Here is a 22,757-nt window from a genome sequence, read left to right on the forward strand (position 1 = left end):
CAAAAATATCTTTTCAAACAGCCGAATTTTGATGCCCGATTTTTTTTTATCAACACTGTGAGAAGTATTGGTTGGTTTTAAATGAAATACTGTGTTAAAAGTCCCAGAACATAATGTTCAAATACTTTCCAGTCTAATATGCGCATATAAATCGCGTTTGGCACATTGACGATTTTATTTCATATCAAATATGAGTTTCGAGCTTTCTAACCAGGAAGTAAAATGGAAAATAATACGTTGGGGGTGTTTAGGGTTTGAAATCAACATTGGAATATGGTTAAAAGCTCCAAAAAGCGGACTTTTCATGTTACGGCTCCCTTAATGCTTTGCTGTAATGTAGCAATGCGCAAACAGACACGAACATGGGGAGAAACCATGTAGAAAGAGCTTTATTGTTGCTTTTTACAACTTGATCCGCTGTACAGAAATAACATGGGGGGACTCAAATTGGTGCAAATACACGAAAGCATTAGTATATATCTTAGTTTAAAGCAAAGAGGTTCCCTCACGAAATGACATCAAACATAAAAGTTGCACCCCAAACCCCCAAATCTTGCCTGGAAGCAGTTAACCAATGCGCTACATGTTCTCTGCTCGACAATTTACGCCGCACCAACCTTTGAGGCTTAAAATCAGCAAAGGTCAAATCGAGTCCCAAATACAGCTAAATTCAAGGAAACCGGAACCGATTGTAAAAAAATAACTACATCCTCACATTCAAAATCAAAATTAGGAAATTACGGAAACATTAGATGCCGCTGTCGCATCTAGAAGGTAAAGTGAATGCAGTGTCACAATCAAGATAAACGCCCTGCGAATTAATTGAATGTGAAGCTAAAGGAGAGAGAATGGAAAAGATTCATTGGATTGCTATCACAAACATCTGGCGTAAGCTGCTCCTGGGAATAAACAAGCTTTTTGACCATCTTCCTGGATTGACGGGAGCCTTTGAAAACATCGTCAGCCGGTAAGTGATGCCATCCCTCATCAAAGGAGGTAACAAAACCAAATAAAAGCAATCTACAGCTTGCTTAACTCCTAAACCTCAGCTGAAACACTTTTAGTTGGACACTGATATTCTACTCGTAAACATAACGTTGTTTACAATATCCCGTTTGAATTTTAACGCTGAGGAATAATTCTTGTAAAAGCTGCATTTCCTCAATAAATTTCACTCGTCAGCTTGAAACCTTGTTAGCTTTTTGCAACATCGTAGCATTTAAGCTCACGTGCGTAGTAGTGACCGACTTACGTACGTCCGCGATGTCAGACTATATTGCGATAATATAGAAAGGTGTGACGGAGGCTCGGTGGCGGCTCCCTCTGTACTGTACGCTATGAGGGATTTCTGGAATGAAATGCAGGAGTAAACCGATAACTGCTGAGAACATAAATCAACGGTTTGGAATTGGAACCAAAACTGTTTTTGGTTCTTTCCACGTTTTGCGCTCAACGGAAAAATACAGATGGGAAAAAAAAAGAAGAAAAAAAAACCCCTACAACGCAGCGATGAGTTTTAGATGTCGGAATCGTTTGCGCGTGCCGCAATGACGGCGCCGACAGTTTTAGTATCGGTCCGGGCCATCTTCAGTCTGGTTGTACCGTTGGCCGTATGAACGGTGAGGGCAGGTCATCAGGAAGCGCCCAGCTGGACGTAGTTGGCAGGATAGAGGCCAACCCGCCCGTCGCTCAGTTGTCCTTTACACCAGCCCTGCTCGTCTTCCTCGCCCAGTTTCAGCAACTCCTCACCTGCAAAGGCAGTTTACGCTCGCTTTCACTGAAAAACGTTCCACCAATAAAGGGAGACCTCGATAAACCTGCGCGTGCTCCCTTTCGGAAAAGCATCAGCAACGAAAAATGACGACTGGCGTTCCCAACAACTTCCATTCTTGGAATGGTTTGAAAAGTTTGCACTGGGTGCGGTTCAATGCCAGGGACGGATTTTCACGTTTTTTTTTTTTTGTTTTTTTTGTTTTTAAGAGTCCGGACATTAAATCCCAGATACTTAAGTATTAAATCGATACTTACTGGTTTATATATTATCTATATTATCTATCCATGGTTTTTCTATTATGTTATTGAATTAATTTTGCCTGCACAGTAATTCATTAACCCATTAAATGCCAGGGACGTATTTTTAAGCTTTTGATTTTTATAGTCCGGACAATCAATCTCAAATACTTAAGTATTAAAATTGATACTTAAATCGATCCTTAAGTATCTAGGATAGAATGTCAGGACAGTAACCCATTATATGACAGTGACATATTTTCACGTTTTTTTTTTAAGAGTCCGGACATTAAATCCCAGATACTTAAGTATTAAATCGATATTTACATCAATACTGGTTTATATATTATCTATCCATGGTTTATCTATTATGTTATTGAATTAATTTTGCCTGCACAGTAATTCATTAACCCATTAAATGCCAGGGACGTATTTTCATGTTTTTGACTTTTGGAGTCCGGACATTCAATCTCAAATACTTAAGTATTAAAATTGATACTTAAATCGATCCTTAAGTCTCTAGGATTGAATGTCAGGACAGTAACCCATTAAATGCCAGTGACGTATTTTCACTTTTTTTTTTTTTTTTAAATTAAAGAGTCCGGACATTAAATCCCAGATACTTAAGTATTAAATCGATACTTACATCAATACTGGTTTATACATTATCTATATTATCTATCCATGGTTTATCTATTATGTTATTGAATTAATTTTGCCTGCACAGTAATTCATTAACCCATTAAATGCCTGGGACGTTTTTTTTATGGGGTTTTTTTTTTTTTTTTTTTTTTTTTTTTTTTTAAAGAGTCCAGACATTCAATCTCAGATACTTGAGTATTAAAATTGATACTTGAATAATGAATTATAGTGCGGGCAAAATTTATTCAAAAACAGATAAACCATGGTAACAAAAAGGTTACGTTTATGTGTGTGATTTTTCTGCATAAAATGAGCACAAGGAGCTGTTAATATCCCAATAGTGGGTGATGGGTGGCAAATGCAGTTCAGCACCCATATAATCAATTGATATCTGCACAAGAATTCCATCAAGGTTGCAAAAAATGTCTTTAAAAAGTGGCAAGAAAAAAGTTGCAATTTTTTTTTACAGAGGAAAATTAATTCCGTATCCATCACGGCTCCTATTTTCATTGTGCATTCTACTTTGACATGCAATTGAAGAAAAACAAACAGTAAGGAAAAAAAAATGCAGAATGTTGCCCCATTTTCCTTCATTTGATCCCCCCCAAAAAATCTCGATGCGTATATAAACAAGACACGACATGTAGTGAAAAATGGAGGATACATATGGTACATGTTTTAACCAAAGCCACGTCACACAGTTCATGTTATGTTCACTTGAATTCTCAATTGAAAAAAGCAAGCTGTTGCTTTGTCATCATCTTTAACTCATTCACTGCCAGCCAAGTTGAAATGGATCTTTGATGTCTATTGTGAATTAAAAACAAAGCGTGGCTTTGTACACATATGATCCATTTGAAATAACAGCATCAAAGACTGTTTGTCACAACAGAATCAACAATGCTGACTTTGATCCTCTCGGGATAATGTATAAGACATAATAGCTTGTTGATGGGACCTAAATGGAATATTTCACTTGAAATACATCATTTGAAACTATTGGTCGCACGTGTGTCAACCAGGCTGCATGGTGCTCATGATTTGTTTGACATTTGATCAGAGCAAATGAATGAGTTTGGTGAAGCCTGTGCCTAGAAGCACTGAATACCTGCTTTGAAGCTGAGTTCGTCAGCCTCCTGGCCCAAGTAATCATAGAGCGCTCGGACTTTCACACCCTCCACCTGCGGCTCTCCTTTGTCCCCCGCTTCGCCGACGCCGTTCAAAGCAAACTTCTTTGGGTTCTCCTCGTCTGACCAGTCAGAAGAGTCCTCCTTTACAACCCTGTAAAGGAGATGATAAAAGGAATATTAGTCACATTTTTGAAAATGCACATTATAAAAGGAGCTCCCGGCTTTAAATGGAGAGATGACCAAGCTTTTCAAATTCAACAGCATTCAGTAAACGCCATCGGCATCTCCAGGCCAGAGCTCAGTGGGGATTGACCGAGGCAAAGTGGAAAAATGCAGTGCGGTCTGATGACATTTCAAATACAGCATGTCCTCCATAACAAAGTTTTTATCTTCACTTTTTTTTTAAGATTGATTTTCCGTGAGGTTTCACGATACAATATTTTGATTTTCATTCCAAACGTGAGAAGGGAGGGTCAGGAGATTCACTATTCCAGCAGCTGTTTACTAAAAGTCTCGAAAACAGTAAATCACTGGTCACAGTCACGTACAAGCTCAAAGTCAAAGTCAAAGTCAAGTTTATTGTCAATTTCTTCACATGTGCTTAACATACAAAGGAATCGAAATAGCGTTTCTCACTATCCTCTGCGTTTTACATGTACACAAGACAACGCATTGTCGGGAGAAATCAGAATCTGACGGTACGATAACCCTGAGCAAAAATATCACGTTAGCGCCGTATCACGGTATTGTATACAGCTCTAAAATGTATAATTTTAACACCTTTTTTTTTGGGGTAAATACATTATGATTTCTAAATTATATAAGGAGTTCAATTTTTAAACAAAATATTTAATACGGCATTTGTTAGAATAACGTTAGACAACATACAGTTTATGAATGCACACATTTTTAAAAAATTATTGACTTGAAAGAAACTAGTATCACTTGACGGTAGTTAATTTCAAATCAATCATTTGACTTCTATGTGTGTTAAGAGCACAATGTGGATTTTGTCATTTCATGTCGATGAGTGTTGGCTTTCTTGAACCACGCTATATCTCGATAGACTGCTCACGTCCTACCTAGCGTCCTAAGTAGCGTAAACATGTTAGCCATGTTAGCCACGTTAGCCGCGGTAGTTAGCTTCAGTAACTAATTTAAAAATGCTACTGAAGTCGACAAACCAGGAAGTGGACATGATTGGCTATGGTAGCTAAAGAGTATGAGTCACATCGAGAAGAACACCCACTGTAGGGCTGCAATTTGCTCGTTAATGCACACGAGGGAATTTAAAAAAACAAAAAAGATCTAACAGTTAACAGGTTATGTCAGATTTGGACAGTTTTAAATTACCGTGACATTCAAAATCGCAATAGTTTGCCATTACGGTTATCGGCCCTTGTCTAGTTCAAACGAATTTACATGATTAAAAGTCTGTTAAATGTGTTTTAAATTTACAAACAAGTTATTTCTAAACACTTTGGTGATTGCAAGTTAAAAATTAGACCAAATAAGGCAGCTAGAGTACAGTTTCCATGAGATCTTTTCTTTCCCTGTATGAAATGACAAAGCAGCAGACAAGTGCAGAGGGAAGAGCACATTTTGTAAAGAGTAAAAGAATAATATAGCATTTGTGTGGTAGCAGACTGCCGTAATAAAGGCTCATGAAATCTGCTAGCTGCCTCTCTTCATCCAAATATAGCAAACTCCAAACCCTCAAAGGAAAATAAGCGCTCGGTTCTCCATGTGGTGCTGCGCCGCTTTTAATGTGGCACCATGCCTGTTTTTAGCTGAGGAAGGGATGTGCCATGTTCAACTCGTTCACAGTCAAATATTTTTGTTTGAGGACAAACTGCAAGGGGAGGGTGAACATAGGCTAATAAAGTCTTTCTCCCTCACATACACGCACTCGCGCGCACGTACGCATTTCAAATAACTCGAAGGTTAAGCTGACAATGTTAACTCCTTCGGGGGAGGATCAATATTAACAATTCCAATGCAACAGACAAGGCTGACACTGGCATTCGGTTTCTCAAAACCTTGCTGTTATCAGACTTTAGTAACGGTTTTGCTGAAACTACAGTAGAGCTGCACGATTATGGCTAAAATAATAATCACGATTATTTTGGTCAATAATGAAATCACGATTATTCATTATGTTTGGTCAAACATGTCTAATTATTGCCCTGTTTTTAAACAAGCAGTATATAATCAAGGCTTGATACTTACAAACAATAATAATAATAATCAACTAAAGTAACTCAAGTAAATATTAAAGTCAAAAGGTTGGCACCCAGGGCAAGAAGCTAACTTCCTTGCTGAGTGTAAACCAATGAAAAAAATGAAGCCTACTTAGAACCAAGCACATTATTTACTTTGAATCAAATTGTAATCACTTAGCAGTCAAAATATCATTTTCAGTTAATTAAAACCAAATGTATTCCAATTGTTTTAATTTTTCAAAATGGATCTCAATTGAACACAATTAGGTGTGTTTGAGAGTGTGAGTGATTGTTTGTCTATGTGTGCCCTGCGATTGGCTGGTTCAGGATATCCCCCGCCTACCCATCTTCCCCATGACAGCTGAGATAGGCTCCAGCACGCCCATGACTTTCCTGAGATTAAGTAGCTAAGAAAATGAATGGATGGACCGATAAACGGACCGATGGAATACTGTAGCATTTATTTGTCAATTATCTGAACCCGCATTAGGGTCGCTGGCTAAAATATTTTTAAAAACTCTTAGGACATCTTGCTTTGCCACTTGGTGTCTTTTCCAACTAAACACTCAATCACACAAACTAAAGTCTATTTAGAGCATGAATGATTTTGGATTTGTTTGTTGGCACTGCATACCCTTAATGACCTTTCTTTAACATCCCCACACAATCAGGCATAGTGAAGAGTTTAGCTCGTCTCATCAGGGGGTCACCACAGCATGGCCAGATGCCCTTCCTGCCATGACATTTTGTTTTTAATCCAGTCTTGAGATTGGGAATGGCTGGATATTGGACCGCCACATAGCAATTGAACCAGTGCCACCTACTTGAACAGAAGCAGCATGCTCCAGTACACTACCAACCAACGTGCTAAATAGATTGTACAGCACTTTTAAAAGGTCACTGTCCAAACCATCATTTGCTATACGAAGGTGGAGATTTTTGTGTACCTGATTGCATTCTGGGTGATGGGACTGGGTGGAATGTCATTTCCCCCCGAGGGGACGATGTTGGTGAGGGTAACTACACTGTCCTCTGAGTGTATACCTCGCTCCTTCCTGCTGATGGTCCGACTTGTCTCTGGAGTCCACTCCTGTATGAGCACATGAAATTTAAGTCATGCTTACATTTTAGTATTTGCAGAATGCATAGTAGTAATTTTCTCTTTGTGTAAATAGTTTGACCAAATGTTTGTATACAGAGCCTGGCTATTGTATTTCATGTGTCTGTGTGTATTTTGATGCTGGTCCAATTCATGCCATTACATATTTTTTTAAATATAAATTTCTGTAAAACAAACATTGAGGGTTACCACAGATCTGACTTCAGTGTTTCTTTCTAAAACGTTCTACCTCAAACCTACGAAACCTACGAAGGTTTCACAGAAATATTTAGTGTAATTCAAAATTACAACTTCAATAAAACATTGGAATAGGTTAGGGATGGATTATGGCTTGTTCCAAATGACATTATAAGGCGGATTATAAGGCGCACCCTCAATTAATGACATTTTAAAACTTTTTCCATATATAAGGCGCACCGGATTATAAGGCGCACCCTCAATTAATGGTGTATTTTCAAACCTTTTCAATCACAATATAGTAATACTCAAAGTAATAACAATAATAACTCAAATAACAACTGTAAACTCTCAATAGCATAATAACTCAGTCAATATGAGCAAACTTGTTCAACTGTAAAAACACAAAAGAAACAGGTAAAGCTTACTTTTATCAGTTCATTCACCATCTATGAATCCCAATCTCAATATAAATCCATATATAAGGCGCACCTGATTATAAGGCGCACCATCAGCTTTTACAAAAAAACACGGCTTTTAGGCGTGCCTTATACTGCGGAAAATAAACCAAGGAACCAAGGAATTCAAGTACTGCGCTTGAGTAATTTCCATAGGGTGTGCCTATCTTATTTTTGTCTGACTCTAGATCCAGAAACATGTTGACAAGCACTAATTTGCCAATGCAGCCATGGCAGCTTCATGAGAATTTTCCCCCCACAAAAATAAAGAAATTAAGTGGCCTTCAGGGACAAATGATCCGGCACTGAAAATTTGACATTGCTGCAGTAAGCTGGAAAAACATGAGACATCCAGAAAGAAAAATATCTTCACAGTGTTATCCTATTGTACATTGCTGTCAAATATTGCTTTCAGTTGTCAGGTTGTGTTTTGAATAACACGTGATTTTTGTTGCCTGTGCTATTTATGACAGTGATCATAACATCAATCTGTGGGGAATACTTAAGTTTCCCTGGGGTAGTGGCCTTCAATACTTTCCCCCCCCACCTAATTATATCATTGAATGTGACAGCACACAAAATTAAAAATAACCGTTTCCACATGACATGCTAGATACATACAGTACTACAAAATAAAGCAAAAGACTAAAGAGGTCCTGATCTTGTCCTACGTTCCCAAGTTACTCAGCGAATCACTTCAGCAGTAGTTCAGCCTAGGTCACAGCTGTGTTGGGAGTAATGCATTACAAAAGTAATATAATTACTGCAATGCATTCCTTTCTGCTGTAACAAAAAGACACACAAAAAAATTGTAATATTTTACTTGGTACAAATGAGAGTAACGCAATGCATTACAATGCATTTGTAAACTAAAAGTGGCGTTTTTGTTACCCCCAAATTCACCAAAAACACAGCGTGATCAGAAAGTCCGGGCCAAATGTTTACCTTATTTTATTAGTGCATACTACAGCAGATATGAGTGCGATAGCAGCAGACCACAGGTTGAATATGGACAATACGTACACAAGATGGACATACGCCATCGGGGATAAAGACAAGAAGAATATGATGGTTACTATAGGTGCACTTTGTTCACGACACCCTAAAGAGCTGTCCACTTCGCCAAATAGCACCAGTAATTAGACAAACCATTTAGGGCAGAGCCCTAGTAAAGTGAACTTAGCGAAAAGAAAACATGCAGAGGATTGAGAGTGGGGATAAAACAAAGCAGGCAAAATGATTGTTCTTTCACTCAGGGCAAACACCTCAAGAGGTTAGGAGAGTCGTGGCAAAGTACGCCATACGTAGAAGATATGCTGCCGCTTTCCACAGTGGATTCATCAGCATTTCAAATCAGCGAGATCCCTGTCGCAACTAGCAATGATGACAAGGTAAGCTAATTCTCATTGGACAATTGCTATTAAGTCTAGAAATAGTTCTGGTCAATGTGGTATCAATGAAGCGGCTTAACTCATGTTAAACAGTACGTTAAAACACAATAACGATGACGTAGGCTGGCTGCTAACGTTAGCCTCGCCGAAACCATCTATTTTTGAAATGTCTGTTCCTAACCTTGCCGTCTGAACTTGAATCTTAATATTGAAAGTGGGGAATGCTGTTTTGCCTTAAGTATAAACAATGCATCACTATGCCGCAAAGATAAGTAATAAAGAGATTCAAATACAAAAAAAGATTCTGTATCTTGTCTTTTAAGGTTTACAATACAACAGATGAAATGATTTGTACTGTTTTTAGGCTTAAGGCAACCTTCCACTGGATGTGTAATGAGCGTAATGAGCTACAATTAGAGTGGCAAATCCATATTTCCAGTCGTGTTGGTGACAGTAACATCAAAGTAATGCAATAGTAGTGTAATGCCTTTTATTTTAAATATAGCAATATTATAATGTAACTAACCTTTTATTTTAAATATAGCAATATTATAATGTAACTAACTACTCTGAAAGGAAATGTAATAAGTAATAAAAAAATGCATTACAGTTGTGAAGTAACTTGCCCAACACTGGGTCACAGCATTTAAAGAAACAACAACTGAATGGTACACTGTCCTGAAATGTGCCGCAGTGGCAGACTAATGCCATTATATGTTCATGCTTTTTAATATGAAAGGTAATCATGTGCCAGCTCTAATTATAAAAAGAGGCTTTACTTGAAAAGTAAACATTACCACATCTGATATCTATTATATCAATATACGTAGTCTTATTGTCTGTCATGTTTTGCTTTGGTCTTCTGCAAACAGAAAACAAGACAGGAGATGTCTAATTATTCCCTCATTTGTGAAAAGTAACCCATGCAAAGAATACAGTGCACTCTGCTCTCTCGGACGGTCAGAAATCAATAGTTGGATATCAATAGTCAAGAGTATCTTCATAAGGTAAATGCAATAAATTGAATTCTTAATTGGATGAGCCTTCCTTTTTGTACCCCTTTTATCTTGTAGTTTGGGGGGGTATTTGTGCCATTATACTCCAAAGCAGCCCAAAAGCTGTCGGTTTTGCAGTAGCTTTCCAATGAACGTCAGAGGAAGACAGTCTTGTGTTTGCGTGGGTCAACGTGTGAGCGAGGCAACATTCCATTGACCCACTCAGGACTCTGGAACACAACAGGGCTTTCACAAAAAGCCTATTTAGCATTCAGTTTGTCTGAAGAGAAGACACAAACTAGCATTGACTGGCGAGTAGAAATTGGGACGGTTATCTTATCTAATTCTTCATTTCACAAGTTCATTGACTGCACATTAATACAGTGATTTTTTTGTTTTTTTCTCCCTATCTGCCCACCTCATACTGTGGCCAGTTCATGCTCATGCCGGGTCCATGTGTGTTTCTCCACCATCGAAGATCTTCCGCCTCATTAGCTGCTCGAATGGTCTGACCCAGGTCCTGGTACACCTCTCGGAACCTGTAAAAACGGTGACAGGTTAATATGCACATTAACACAGTGTACGGCGAATTTGGATGATTTGCAGTGATTACAGTATTTCAAATGTGCACTTTAAGCGGTCAAAGTGAATTATTTTCCCCATTTTACAATGAACAAAAAGACTAAGTAAAACCACTTAACAAGATAACATGTCGGATGAATACTCACCTAACAGCACAACACTTGTGTGTGCACGACCATTATTGCAAGAAGAAGAACAAAAAAAAAGATGTTGTCAATTATGTTGCTGTGTGCCAGTACTTTTCAGTAATATTTTGCCAAGCCCCTCCAGGAAAGAGATATAAATATATATAAGTGTATATATATATATATTATATATATTATATATATATATTATATATTATATATATATATATTATATATTATATATATATATATATATATTATATATATTATATATATTATATATATATATATATATATTATATATATTATATATATTATATATATATATATATATATATATATATATATATATATATATATAAAATAGTGTATATAAATAACATCACTATCAATAAAAATTGTATAAGTATACCTAAACCTGTATCCTTTTTAACAATAAAAGAATATATAAGTCAACTTTTAACAACTGTTAGTTATTTTTACAACGTTTATACAGGTTACAGCTAAGTCTAAAGCAGAAAAAATTAACCAAGTGCCTGAAGCTACAACTACACTTCACATGACAAAAACAAAGCCTTTTCCCTAGGGTCATCCACGTGCCCCCTGGCATCGCCCCCCCCCCCCGCCCCACTATTTGAAAAACACTGCTGTATGTGAACTTGGACCAACTTAAAACTTCATTACTAGAAGGAGTGTAACCAAATGGATATAATATGGCACGAAATGATTAGAATATGGAGAGTATTTTTATAAATTAAAAAAAATGTATATATATATATATATTTTGTAAAAATTCATTGGAAATGAAATTGACTTTCATTGTAGTTATAATTATTATAGTTTATTATGATAATGATGTCAGGTTACGTTAGGCCAGCAGAGAAGGCCTTGCTGGCCCTGACTGCCCACCACTGCCGAAGAGTATGAGTCACATTGAGAGGAGACTCCCGCTGCAGGCTGCAAATTGTAAATGAACTTACCGGTTTTGGCAAATTTGGACGGTTTTAAGTAACCATGACTTTCAAAATCGCGATATATTGCCATTACAGTTATCTGCTCATAATTGTAATATTACAACCAAATCAATGTGGTAGCATTCTAACCCACTTTTTTAAGAACAGCCTCAGTAACTAGTTTGTGACCAGAAGCCAAAGTGCTCTCAAAGGAAACGAGGGTCACAAAAAGAGGAGAAGGGTCTTTCATTAGACTGTTGTCGCAACTTGCACAGTCAAAAACCACCAAAGCCATCAAATCAACTTTAATTTGACTAACAGGACAAGCACACAACTCCTGCAGAATTTCCACTATGCTGAGTTAATCAAAAGAATGTGTTTGGTGTTAAGACCTCATTGGACATTGTTAACCAGGGTTGTTATGGTAATGGTGGGCTGTTGAAACAGAACGTGAGACCAATAGTTAATGGACAACAACAGGAGTTTTCTATTAACTTTAGTGCACACAAATGTAGTGGTTACTTAAACAAGCCATACAATACCTGCATTCTTTTAATTTGAGTCATGAATCTCACATAAATAGATTTTAATTGCAGCACAAGAAAAATCTTTCAGATTAAAAAACAAGTATGGCAATAGACTCATCCTCATATTGTGGCTGTGTTCAAAATGTGTATAATTTTCAAGAACAATTAACACTGGCTGATAGCTAAAAAGTGCAATTACATAAACATTTTAAAAGGTTTTTGTACAACACTAATATTAAAATACTGGATGTCTTTGAAAATATGATGAAGTGATTATATCCAGAGTAATACTGATCAGGAAGGGGCAATCTGAATTTGAATCATATTCTCAAATGTATACAGTATTATATTTGGAATACCCAGAGTCACTGTTTGGAGACCAACTTTATGGATGAGTGTCAAGGGTATTTTTTTTTGCAGCAGCAGCGGCAGCAGCACAGTGCGCGATGTTTTTTTTTTTGTTGTTGTTTTTTTTTTTTTTTTTTGGGGGGGGGGGGGGGGGGGGGGGGGGGGCAAACATGCACGGGAATAAGTAGAAGTAAAACATGCCGCCACGCATTGTAAAAGAAGGCCAGTGAACGCTTGAAAGTAAACCTTACCATTCCAAAATTGTCAATTCAGGACACTTAAAAAAATGTCTTAATTAAGCTAACATTTTATTGTATGACATCTGTTGCCATTGTTTAGCAAAATGTCTAGCATTAATCAGCTGCTAGAGAGCAGCGCCTACCTGCCCCAGAGAGCAGTAGGATTACTTTTCAGAGGCAGTTTTGATGTGAAAAATTAATGCACACGGTGATGCTGTTGCTACTGATCACTTGAAAATACTAGGCTGAGTTAAATATGCCTTCTGTGGGTCTAAAGTCACTTTGTTTCTAGCGTTGAAGAAATGAGTGGCAAAATATTGGCATATCAGACAATTTTCTAAACACTGCCGAAGAAAAAAGAAAAAAATACGTCAACCACCAAATCTATCAACAGCTGCATGCATTTTAGCGCTGGGTATTGTGTTTTTAAAGTGTATTGCAACATATTGCGATACAGCAAAGGCATATTGCGATACATATTGTGATATACTAGACAATGTTCGTAAAAAGGAGAAAAAATCTATGGCACATACTGTATTATATATATATATATATATATATATATATATATATATATATATATATATATATATATATATATATATGAACAATAACTGAAAAAAAAGAAAAGGAAATTATTAAAATAGACAAATTCTATGTATTCTTTTTCAAGAGACACACATCATTGACATCTATGACATCACACATTAAACTTTTTTTTTAAAGCAGCATGTCAAGATTTGTTTTATTTCAAGCATGCTCTTGACAGTGTTAATGTCGCCAGCAGTTGAGAATACTCTTTCAGATGGCACAGATGTGGCAGGAAGACAGAGGTAGTCCTTTGCCTCCCGCCAGCATAAGATACCGGCGACCGCGCTCATCAACCGTAAACGAAACTGATCTGTGACGTTATTTGTGTTGGTGGAAAAAAAATACGACAAACACCAAAGTGAAATCTATTTCATAACGTATCAAACGCGTTCATTGAAACGCTTCTGTACAGGGTTTTTTTCTTCACATAACAAAAACTACTTAGCATATAAAAGAAACAAAACGAAATAAAGCAAAATGTAAAATGTAAAAATTCCCACTTGAATCCAACGCAACATCAGATTCTACCGCTCGTTATTATGGCTGCTTGAGGCCAACCTGAACACCGCGAGTACGGAGATGGAATATGACTACAACAACAGAAATGCAGGAAATGCTATGTTGGTATCATAAAGTTTTCTTTTTCTACTGTTTGCCTCCCTCTTCCGACGCCACTTTTGCTTTGGAACATGGCCTCACTCAAAAGGTAATGTAACATTTAATGTGATGTTTTTGAAGCACTTGGAATGATTTACATGTAAAACACGATTCATAATATGACAGAAACGGCCCAGCCACAGTGTCGAACAAAACACATTAAAAATTGGCGTACAGTACACTAAAAAGAGCACTGGAGATGTATTATGCAATGTTTTTCACAATTCAAATGCTTTGGTCAACATAACCCAAGGATCATTTTTTCAGCACATCTCCTTTCATGCGTCTGTGTCCTACCCTGCTTTGCTGGACAGGTCAAGGTGTGTGTGGATATCCAGCAGGACCTCTTTGAAGAAGCACAACCTCTTGCGCTCAGCTTCCTGGGTGAGGTCAAACACCTGCTCCATGTCCTCCATGTAGCGAGGGTTACAGCGGTTCAGCTCTTCCAAGGCCTTTTCATAACGCTCTTTGGCCTGCAAAACATGGGACCTTTGCTGAGGGACATTCACTTTCACCACTGCACATACTGACCTGAGTGAAACATTCTTAACTTTGTCAAGATTGTGCTTTACTAGTGAGGGAAAAAAAAATTTAACATCACGAAGTGCTTGATTGAAGTTTTCAATGAAATATATTTTAGCATTGAAAAATTACTATTCGTTTAAAGGCCTACTGAATTTTTAACCATTACAACGGATGTAAAAGAATTTGGCAATTACTAACCCTATTCATTTAGAGGAATTTTATTTGTTAAGTAGTGTGTATAAGACAGAGGTGGGCAACTTACAATTTTTTGCTGGTCCACCATTCGTCAGAGCCCCGTCCCCCTTCCGTCATTGTCGGTCCGTCATTTTTTTAAAGCCAGACAAAATTGTAAAAAAAGACAGCTATTATTTTCAAAATGTTCATTTTCTTTAAGTTCTTAAAGACGGTTGGTGCTGGTTGAATCAGTCTTCTAGTCAGTTAGTCCGTCGTTGTATTTTTGCCCAACCTCCCGCCATCACTAGAGGGCGACATATGGCATTTTTTCTTTTTCTGGTCCGTCATTCGTCAGCTGCTGGTCTATTTCTGTCTGCACTCATGACACACTGCACTCATACTGTATGACTTATTTGTTCTGTTTTTGTACTTATACCTTAAGTTAACACCATGTCTGTAGTTCTGCAGTTGCACTGCAATTAAAACTCAACACAGTAATATAAGTGTAACCAAGCTAAGGGGTTTAACCCTAGGCTATAATATGCTATCATGTTTATTAACCCGTATCTGAGGGAATGCAGGTGGGACAACGGTGCAATTAGCAATCATGTCCACTGGATGGCATTATCATGCTTTAAATGATACTCAAATGCTGGATGTCGGTTCTCATTCATAACTGCCTGCTCTACAACTATAGAAGACGGTTTTCAAAACTTTTCATCCAAATTTGTCTAAATATTTGTCTGTCACATACACTACAAGTAAAACAAAGATTTGCTGAGGTTGAATTTACTATAAAGAACGGTATGCATTTCCTGGCCAAGAGCCAATCAGAGAAAGAATGAAAATTTGTTCTGCACCCGATAGTTACTTGAAGGAGTGAACGCATGGCACAGGAAACACATCCCAGAATGCTCTTATCGGCAGGCAATTTCTTTATGTCAAACATATTTAAAAAGCAAAATAACGCAAAAAAATCTATTAACACTAATTCTAAACATTACTTTTAACTTAGCTGTAAAGTGACTATTGTGATATCGACTGCAGACTGATTGCAGTTTGTACTATAAAGATGCAGCAATATAGCATATAATTATGCAAGTCAGTTGAATATTTCAGTAATATATTGCAATTCCGACATTTTTACCTCTGCGTTTTTCTTTTTAGCATTCCCGTCATTCGTGAGCACATCGGTAAAACGGCCCTCTGCCAGCGACAGACTGTCGAACAGTCCGTCGGTGTTGACAAAGTACCCACCTCTGGTAAATAATATGCAGGAAGAGGTAAAGTCATCAGTTTGATTGCGTCATGCCGGACACGAATTGTTATTCTGCACGCTTGACAATGAATAGTATTAAATATAACTATAATTCCAATTTTTATGTTGGAATTGATATCTTCCTGGAATCACTATGCAGGTTTCTTGTTAAAAACCTCCTGGCTGCCACGCACATCTCTGTGTACTGACTGATCTAGAATTTGTCAAAGGATTTCCCGATGTTTGGTTGATCATTTCCCTCTTCATGACCTGAAGCTTTCTGCTATCGGAGATTCGAAAACACAGGAAGCAAGTCTGGTCATGTTTCAAAGTCACAAAAAAAACACACATGTAGGCTTTTTTGGACTGCCTGACACACCCGAATTGGAGCAAGGGCTTCACACATAAAGTATGCGTTTGAAGGTGAGTCAACATGCAAATGTTGTGCATTCAAACATCCAGCGTTGCAACTGAAGTTATATTTCAAAGCTAGGAGTGGATGTCCAGATAATCATCAAATGTGTGGGTGCATGTTGACGACATACTTTTTCAGCCTCTTGGTTGCAGCGCTCTACGCGGGCCGAGTATTTGCGGACTTCCTCTTGAGACTTGGAGGGGTCGGCCTTAGCATGCGTTTCCCGGTTAACGGCTGACCACTCCTCCTTCCTGGCCTGATGGTAAGTCTTCTTAAATGACTCCAACTAGACATAAAAACAAATGCACGCCATTGCCCCTTTACCTCAAGTCCTTTTGAAAAGAGTATACAAATGGACGTATCAAACCTCTTTTAATTTGCGGACCCAGGGTTTCTGAGCTTTGCGGAAGCCGTCGTCCGCCTCCTTCGTCTCCCTGAAACCGCCAATCATCTGCTTGTGAAAAGCTTCTTTCTGCCAGTTTCGCACCTTCTCACTGTCTTCGGCCATTAGCCGGTCACGAAGCTCTTGATGCATTTCACTGAGCCGATCGGCTGCCTGCATGAATGCGTGCCACGCCTTCTCCAGTGTACCATATTGAGGTCCTGAGTGATAAGTTGAAGTAAAGTCAAACATTTCTATTGCTCAAGTTGACTGAAGAGAAATTATGACTAATTTGATACTGTGGCAGAACCTTCTTCTTGAGATTTTTACAGTAATTCCAGGGCTCACTTAGAGTGTCTCATTTTCCCTGCCGTCTATTACTAACCTACACCAGAGTAGTACAGGTATAATTCCAGTAAATTGCATGAACACTTTTAAGCTACAAATACAAAACGATAACACAGTAAGTATGGCGATTCCACATGTTCAAAATGTATTTTTGAAAATGCTATGCAGTTTTGATGGTACAACATCCCTGACTTACGTTATTTTCATGTTGCGACGTGGAATACAGAGTTTTTTCACCCCCTCTTTGGGACATTTTCCAGGTTTTGTACTGTCATGAACCTAGGGGCTTGGCTGTATTACTGTTGTTTTGTCTCCATCCAGCTGCAGGCGTTTTTAGGTAATTACACTTATTGTCGGTTGCCATCCCTAAAATGCATCACTACAATTCTGCTATTGGTCGGCTTCTCCTCACGGAGATGGTGGTCTGCTATTGGTCGGCCTCACTCGGCTCAAAATGGCAGAACTGTAAAGCTTTGTTCGATTGTGAGTGGTTACAAATAGGTATTTATAGTGCATTTTACTGCTTAATTCAAAGTATCATGGCATTTACAAGGCTTAAAATGATTTTATATACCCAGAATTCAATATAGTATCCATCCGTTTATAGAGCATTTGCACAGAACGTCAAAAAATGCACTTTCATCAAACGCCGCCTTATTGCCTCTATGTTGTCAAAAACAAGGCTGTGTGGATAATTTCTCCAGTGGACTTTGACTATTTGAAAAAATGGCTCGGCTTATCTCCTTCAGCCCTTGGATATGCGCTTAAACAAGCCAGCATGGATGTTAGCAGGTGGGGGGAGAAACAGCGAAGGGCAACCATTCAAACTCTGATCTCTCTTGGGTAAAAAACATCCAAAGTGAGATGATCAGCAAATCCTCTCCGAAGATCTCCATTTCAAACAAAATGGACGGGTCCAAAGATGACTACTAATGGAAGAGTAATCAGGATGTTTGAACCATTGATGAGGAGATAGGAGAGGACCGAGAGTTGAATGGGAAGAGCTATTTGGCGTGTCAGAAAGTGATGATGACTTTTAAGACTTAAGACAAATTCATATTCAGCTGTGTCAAAAAAAATAAAGCATTGAAAGTTCAAATCATTTTATTATTGCACCATTAGTTTCAGTACTTGCATCCATTCACACGTTGCCTTGCACTTGTCTCATTTCCGCCCCCCTCCCAAACCGCAACACAGTTATTTGATATTCGATGAAGAAATGTCTAAAAGTCCCACAATTTTATGATTTTAATAACACACGCCATGTTATAATGGGACAGCCATTATTTGTGTATCCACTAAACTTAGGGGTAGACTTATACTTGCGTTTTTGTAAAATTCACCCAAATTGAATAAAGGGGGTTCGACTTATCAAAGTCGACTTGCGAGTTGACAGAACTGAGCCAGTATTTAGCAATCCTCCTTATGCTGCATTGCGAACTACTGAATTTCACGACACGGCGTTGGTTACCTTGAAATTTTGTCTTTTGTGTAATCAGATAACTCTCCTGTTTTATTTAATCCTAGAAGGAAAAACCTAAAATATAGTCAGCAGCTCATAAAGTTTTATGTGATCTGTACTTTACCGCTTTAGTAGCTTTACCGCTAGTTAAAGGCTCCTAAAATATATTTGGATAGTTCTTGTTCTGATGGAACTAACCTTTTTCAACCACACCTCGCCACCTCTTGGCCCAGTCACTAAGCTGAAGGGCATAGCTCTTCTCGATCTTGGCGCGCTCCTGGAAACAGCTGACCAGCTCATTACACAGTCGGTGGCCGTCATCTACCCGTCTCACCGTCCTCTTGTAATTTCCTGGCTTTAAAGGGCACAAAGCAATCATGTAAGCAAACAATAAAATCACACTTCAAATTTATTTTCTATTGGTTTAGGATTTTCACATTGTTATTATTGACAGTATCAGGTAGTGTCTATCTCCCATGTTGCTTTAATCTCCCATGCAATGCAGACTGACATGACCCACATGTAATAGTTTTTGTGGATGACAAAATTGACAGAATGTCCAACAAGAGACATTTTCAGAAGATGGTTCCCTGAAACGTTTATAGGAAAAAAAAAGAAAAAAAAAACAGACTTAAAGGCATCTGAGCAATGCTCTGTCATTCATAGGCCTGGCATGGCTTTCAAAACAGTTCCAGACAAAAGCTCTCGAATGTAAGGCATAATTTACGTGTGTTTTGGCCTTTGCTAGCACCGCATCTATTTAAACGTCCACAGTGAACTGTGCAGGGACCACAATGAGCCGAGGCCTATACTATGGAGGAAAAGGGACATGGGCTGTGTTGTACAAACAATTCTTTTTGAACTGTTAGTATCTGTAGCAACTGTACCTCCCAGAAGCTATCGCAGCTGCTGAGGTCACTGAGGTCTCCGTTTGAAGACATTTTGCAGTCAGCCTTACAGCACAGAATGATGGCGGCTAGAGACAAGACTGTCATCAAAAGATTAAAACAGAATATTAACACATAAAATGACAAAGTAGAATATAACATTTTGATAGATGACGTTAGAATATGCAGTCACTTTCTGACAAAGTGACACTAAGCTTGACTAATCAGAGATAAGTTACAAGTATTTGGACTCATCTAGAATGATGATCACGCAAAAACGACTACGTGGGCAAAGATTCTGTGCTCAAAAACACACAAGGAAATTATTACAAACTAGGTTATAGGTTTATACATCCAATATATTTCTCAGATATGTAGTGCTGGTGGAAATCTGATGATGAACTCTACACAAAGTTCACAGTGACCTGATTTGTCTATACATCCACTTCCTGCAGTTTGGTCATTGGACAGATCCTTCTTTCAAGGCTAGACGACTTCCTGCCGCAGACACAACAACTTGAGATGACAACAACCACTGTTCAAGGCCCCCCGGTCCTGACTGTATTATATAACATGGGGAAAAAGTTGGAGTTTGTGGATGTAAGGTATTGTGAATGGAATGGAATAGAATAGAATAGAATAGAATAGCTTTATTGCCATTGCATAGCAGGTATACAACAAAATTGGGAGTGCCGCTTCAATTGGTGCATGCTAAATAAATATCACCAATAATTATCAAATTAGACAAAATCACAACTTTTTGCTGCCAAAAATGCGACCAGCATTCATTTAAATCACGATCGACTTCCTTACGCTAGCCTAACTGCCTTCTTCTTTCTGAATGCAGCATTTTAATGATGATGATCATTTTTCACACTTGCCTTGAGCAGACTACATAACATTGGCATTACACACATTATACCCCCGTTAATGATTCCGTTTCAGTTCAGTTGCACCTTATTTGTTCAAGATCAAATAATGCAATTTCACTACTCCCCCATTTGTTCTGGTATACCCCAGGGCTCTGTCTTGGGCACCTTCCTCTTTACCATCTACAGCAGGGGTGTCCAAACTTGGATACTCGGGGATGGGTATCCTGCCTGTTTTCTTTTATCTACACACCTGATTCAAATGATCAGCTCATCAGCAAGTTCAGCAGAAGTCTGAAAACCAACCTGACCTTTTGAATCAGGAGAGGAAACCTAGGAAACATTCAGGACAGGAGCACTCAAGGACAAAGTGTGGACACCCCTGTTCTACAGCCTACCTTGTGCTAATATCTTACGTAAATTCAATTTACATTTTCATTGTTTGAGGATGACACACAGCTCTATCGTTCCACTCTCAGGTACCAACTTGTCCATTCTGTCCAAAAATGATAGTTTATCCATTACATTTCACAATTCCTGTTTTGAACCCCTAATCCTAACTCTTCTATCGGGTCAAGAATCTCGGTGGCATCCTCCACAGCACTTACTTTTCAAGCACATACAAACAACATCACTGGGTCTGATTTTTTTTTTTCTTTGCGATATTCTGCACTACATGATTAGCGCCATTGTCTCTGTTGTTTATTGCTATTTTTTTATTGCTCAGTGATGGAATGTAGTCTGCTGCACGGGGAAGTGAACAGAATAAGAATTTCATTGTATAGTACAACTATACATACGACAATAAATCTCTTGAATCTTAACATCAATTGGCTCGGTCCATTTTTCACCACTCCACACTGCCTTGATATTTCTTGACTGGATTACTGCAACTCTGCTCTGTTTGCTAGACCCCTCAAGTCACAACAACAATTATCCCATCAACCCACCGTATGCTCTACAGCAACTCCAGTTGACTCCCTGTCCAGCCCCACCTCAAATATAAATCTGCACCTTCGAAGCCATCAATAGCCTTGTTCCACCATATCATTTGGTAATTCTGGGTCTTGACATTACGACCCGTCTCGCTCCCGTAGATCTTTGTCCTCTCTCAAGTCACCATCCCTTCAGCCAATTTGTCTACGTTTGGCGACAGACTTCCGCTGAATCAAAGCTAGGCACTTAATACATTTTTGCTGCTCCGAACTATATCGGCTAAATGAGATGGCCTGACACATGTTCCGTCGACATCCAACGCGCGAGCAAAGATCAGTCAACACGCATGCACAAAGCGAGCTTGCGTGCCGATGATCTCCATGTTCCCTGAAATGGGAAACTCATTGTTACCTATCCCAGCCAAGAGTGATGATTCCATAAAACAAATTTCACACAGGACCAAGTCCAAGTACTAAAATGTCAGGTTTTTCTTTATTTTCTTGATAATCCATTTTCCTTTGCCATTTCTTAACTTGACTCTCATGTGCTGCTTGATGAAGCGATCGTGATATTAATGTTGATACTGATTAAAAATAGTCCTTTGAGTAATTAAAAACAGTCCGAGTAACTTACAGTAAAGTTCACAAACATTAATGAAATTAAATTACAGAGTAGTTCATATGATTTGTACAAAAATTACTATTTTTAGTTCCCTTCTTTCCTCCCTAAACAACCCGAATGATTTGGTACTGAAAAGGAAAAAATGGAAGAACTGAAACCGTCCAAATTCAAAGGATGCTCAACCCCAATGTTCAGTCATTCAAATGCTAGCACAATGACCCTGAATGTCAAGAAAGGTGTGTTTGAATAAAAAAAAAGAAAACTACTTGAATCAAACAAACTGCAAAATTATACAAAGTTTGGTTTTAACCAAGTTACATTTATTGATGATTTCTAAAAACATAAATGTATTTCTCCGATCTAAATGAACAGCAAAATGCTGTTCATCTTTGTTTTCATTAGATTACCGGTATTAATATGTTGTTGTACTTTAGTATACATTTAAAGAATCTAAATGTATTAAAAGTGGAATCAAGTTCTATCCCCAAGTCTGTTCAAAACAGGGGGAAAAACTTTAATAATTGATTGGTTTAATAACTGAAAACACACACACACACACAAAACATGCAGCTGGGCTTAGAACATCTAAATATGTTATGTATGAAAAAAAAAAAAAAAAGCCAATCGAGCATGGGCAATATAATTTATACACTATGAAGAAACAATAAATTATGTTGTATAGAAGTGAGCGTTAAGTGTATAGTAACATTCCA

The 22,757-nt window shown here is 38.1% G+C and overlaps 1 protein-coding gene and 1 long non-coding RNA gene across 5 annotated transcripts in view; one reads left to right on the plus strand and one right to left on the minus strand.

Moving 5' to 3' along the window:
• Positions 1–373: 373 nt before the first annotated feature.
• Positions 374–22,757, minus strand: part of pacsin3 (protein kinase C and casein kinase substrate in neurons 3) — a 29,383-nt gene continuing 6,999 nt past the window's right edge. For 3 of the 4 annotated variants that reach the window (XM_088412535.1, XM_088412534.1, XM_088412536.1), the window contains 9 exons: positions 19,619–19,719; positions 18,930–19,086; positions 16,907–17,142; positions 16,670–16,825; positions 14,465–14,640; positions 10,564–10,684; positions 6,952–7,094; positions 3,761–3,933; positions 374–1,749 (listed from right to left, as the gene is read on the minus strand). In XM_088412535.1, the coding sequence (XP_088268661.1) occupies positions 1,634–1,749; positions 3,761–3,933; positions 6,952–7,094; positions 10,564–10,684; positions 14,465–14,640; positions 16,670–16,825; positions 16,907–17,142; positions 18,930–19,086; positions 19,619–19,672 (1,332 nt within the window). In that variant the 5' untranslated portion in view covers positions 19,673–19,719 and the 3' untranslated portion in view covers positions 374–1,633. Of the gene's footprint in view, positions 1,750–3,760; positions 3,934–6,951; positions 7,095–10,563; positions 10,685–14,464; positions 14,641–16,669; positions 16,826–16,906; positions 17,143–18,929; positions 19,087–19,618; positions 22,263–22,757 lie in introns of those variants that run through there. The other variant, XM_088412533.1, reaches the window with a different exon arrangement.
• Positions 375–10,996, plus strand: LOC148425053 (uncharacterized). The gene is made up of 3 exons (XR_015865315.1): positions 375–967; positions 9,016–9,150; positions 10,580–10,996. It is a non-coding gene; the product is annotated as an uncharacterized LOC148425053 (long non-coding RNA).

The sequence above is a fragment of the Hippichthys cyanospilos genome, chromosome 4 (assembly GCF_059441005.1).
Source record: "Hippichthys cyanospilos isolate Australia breed blue-spotted pipefish chromosome 4, RoL_Hcya_1.0, whole genome shotgun sequence".
NCBI classification, from domain to species: Eukaryota; Metazoa; Chordata; class Actinopteri; order Syngnathiformes; family Syngnathidae; genus Hippichthys; species Hippichthys cyanospilos.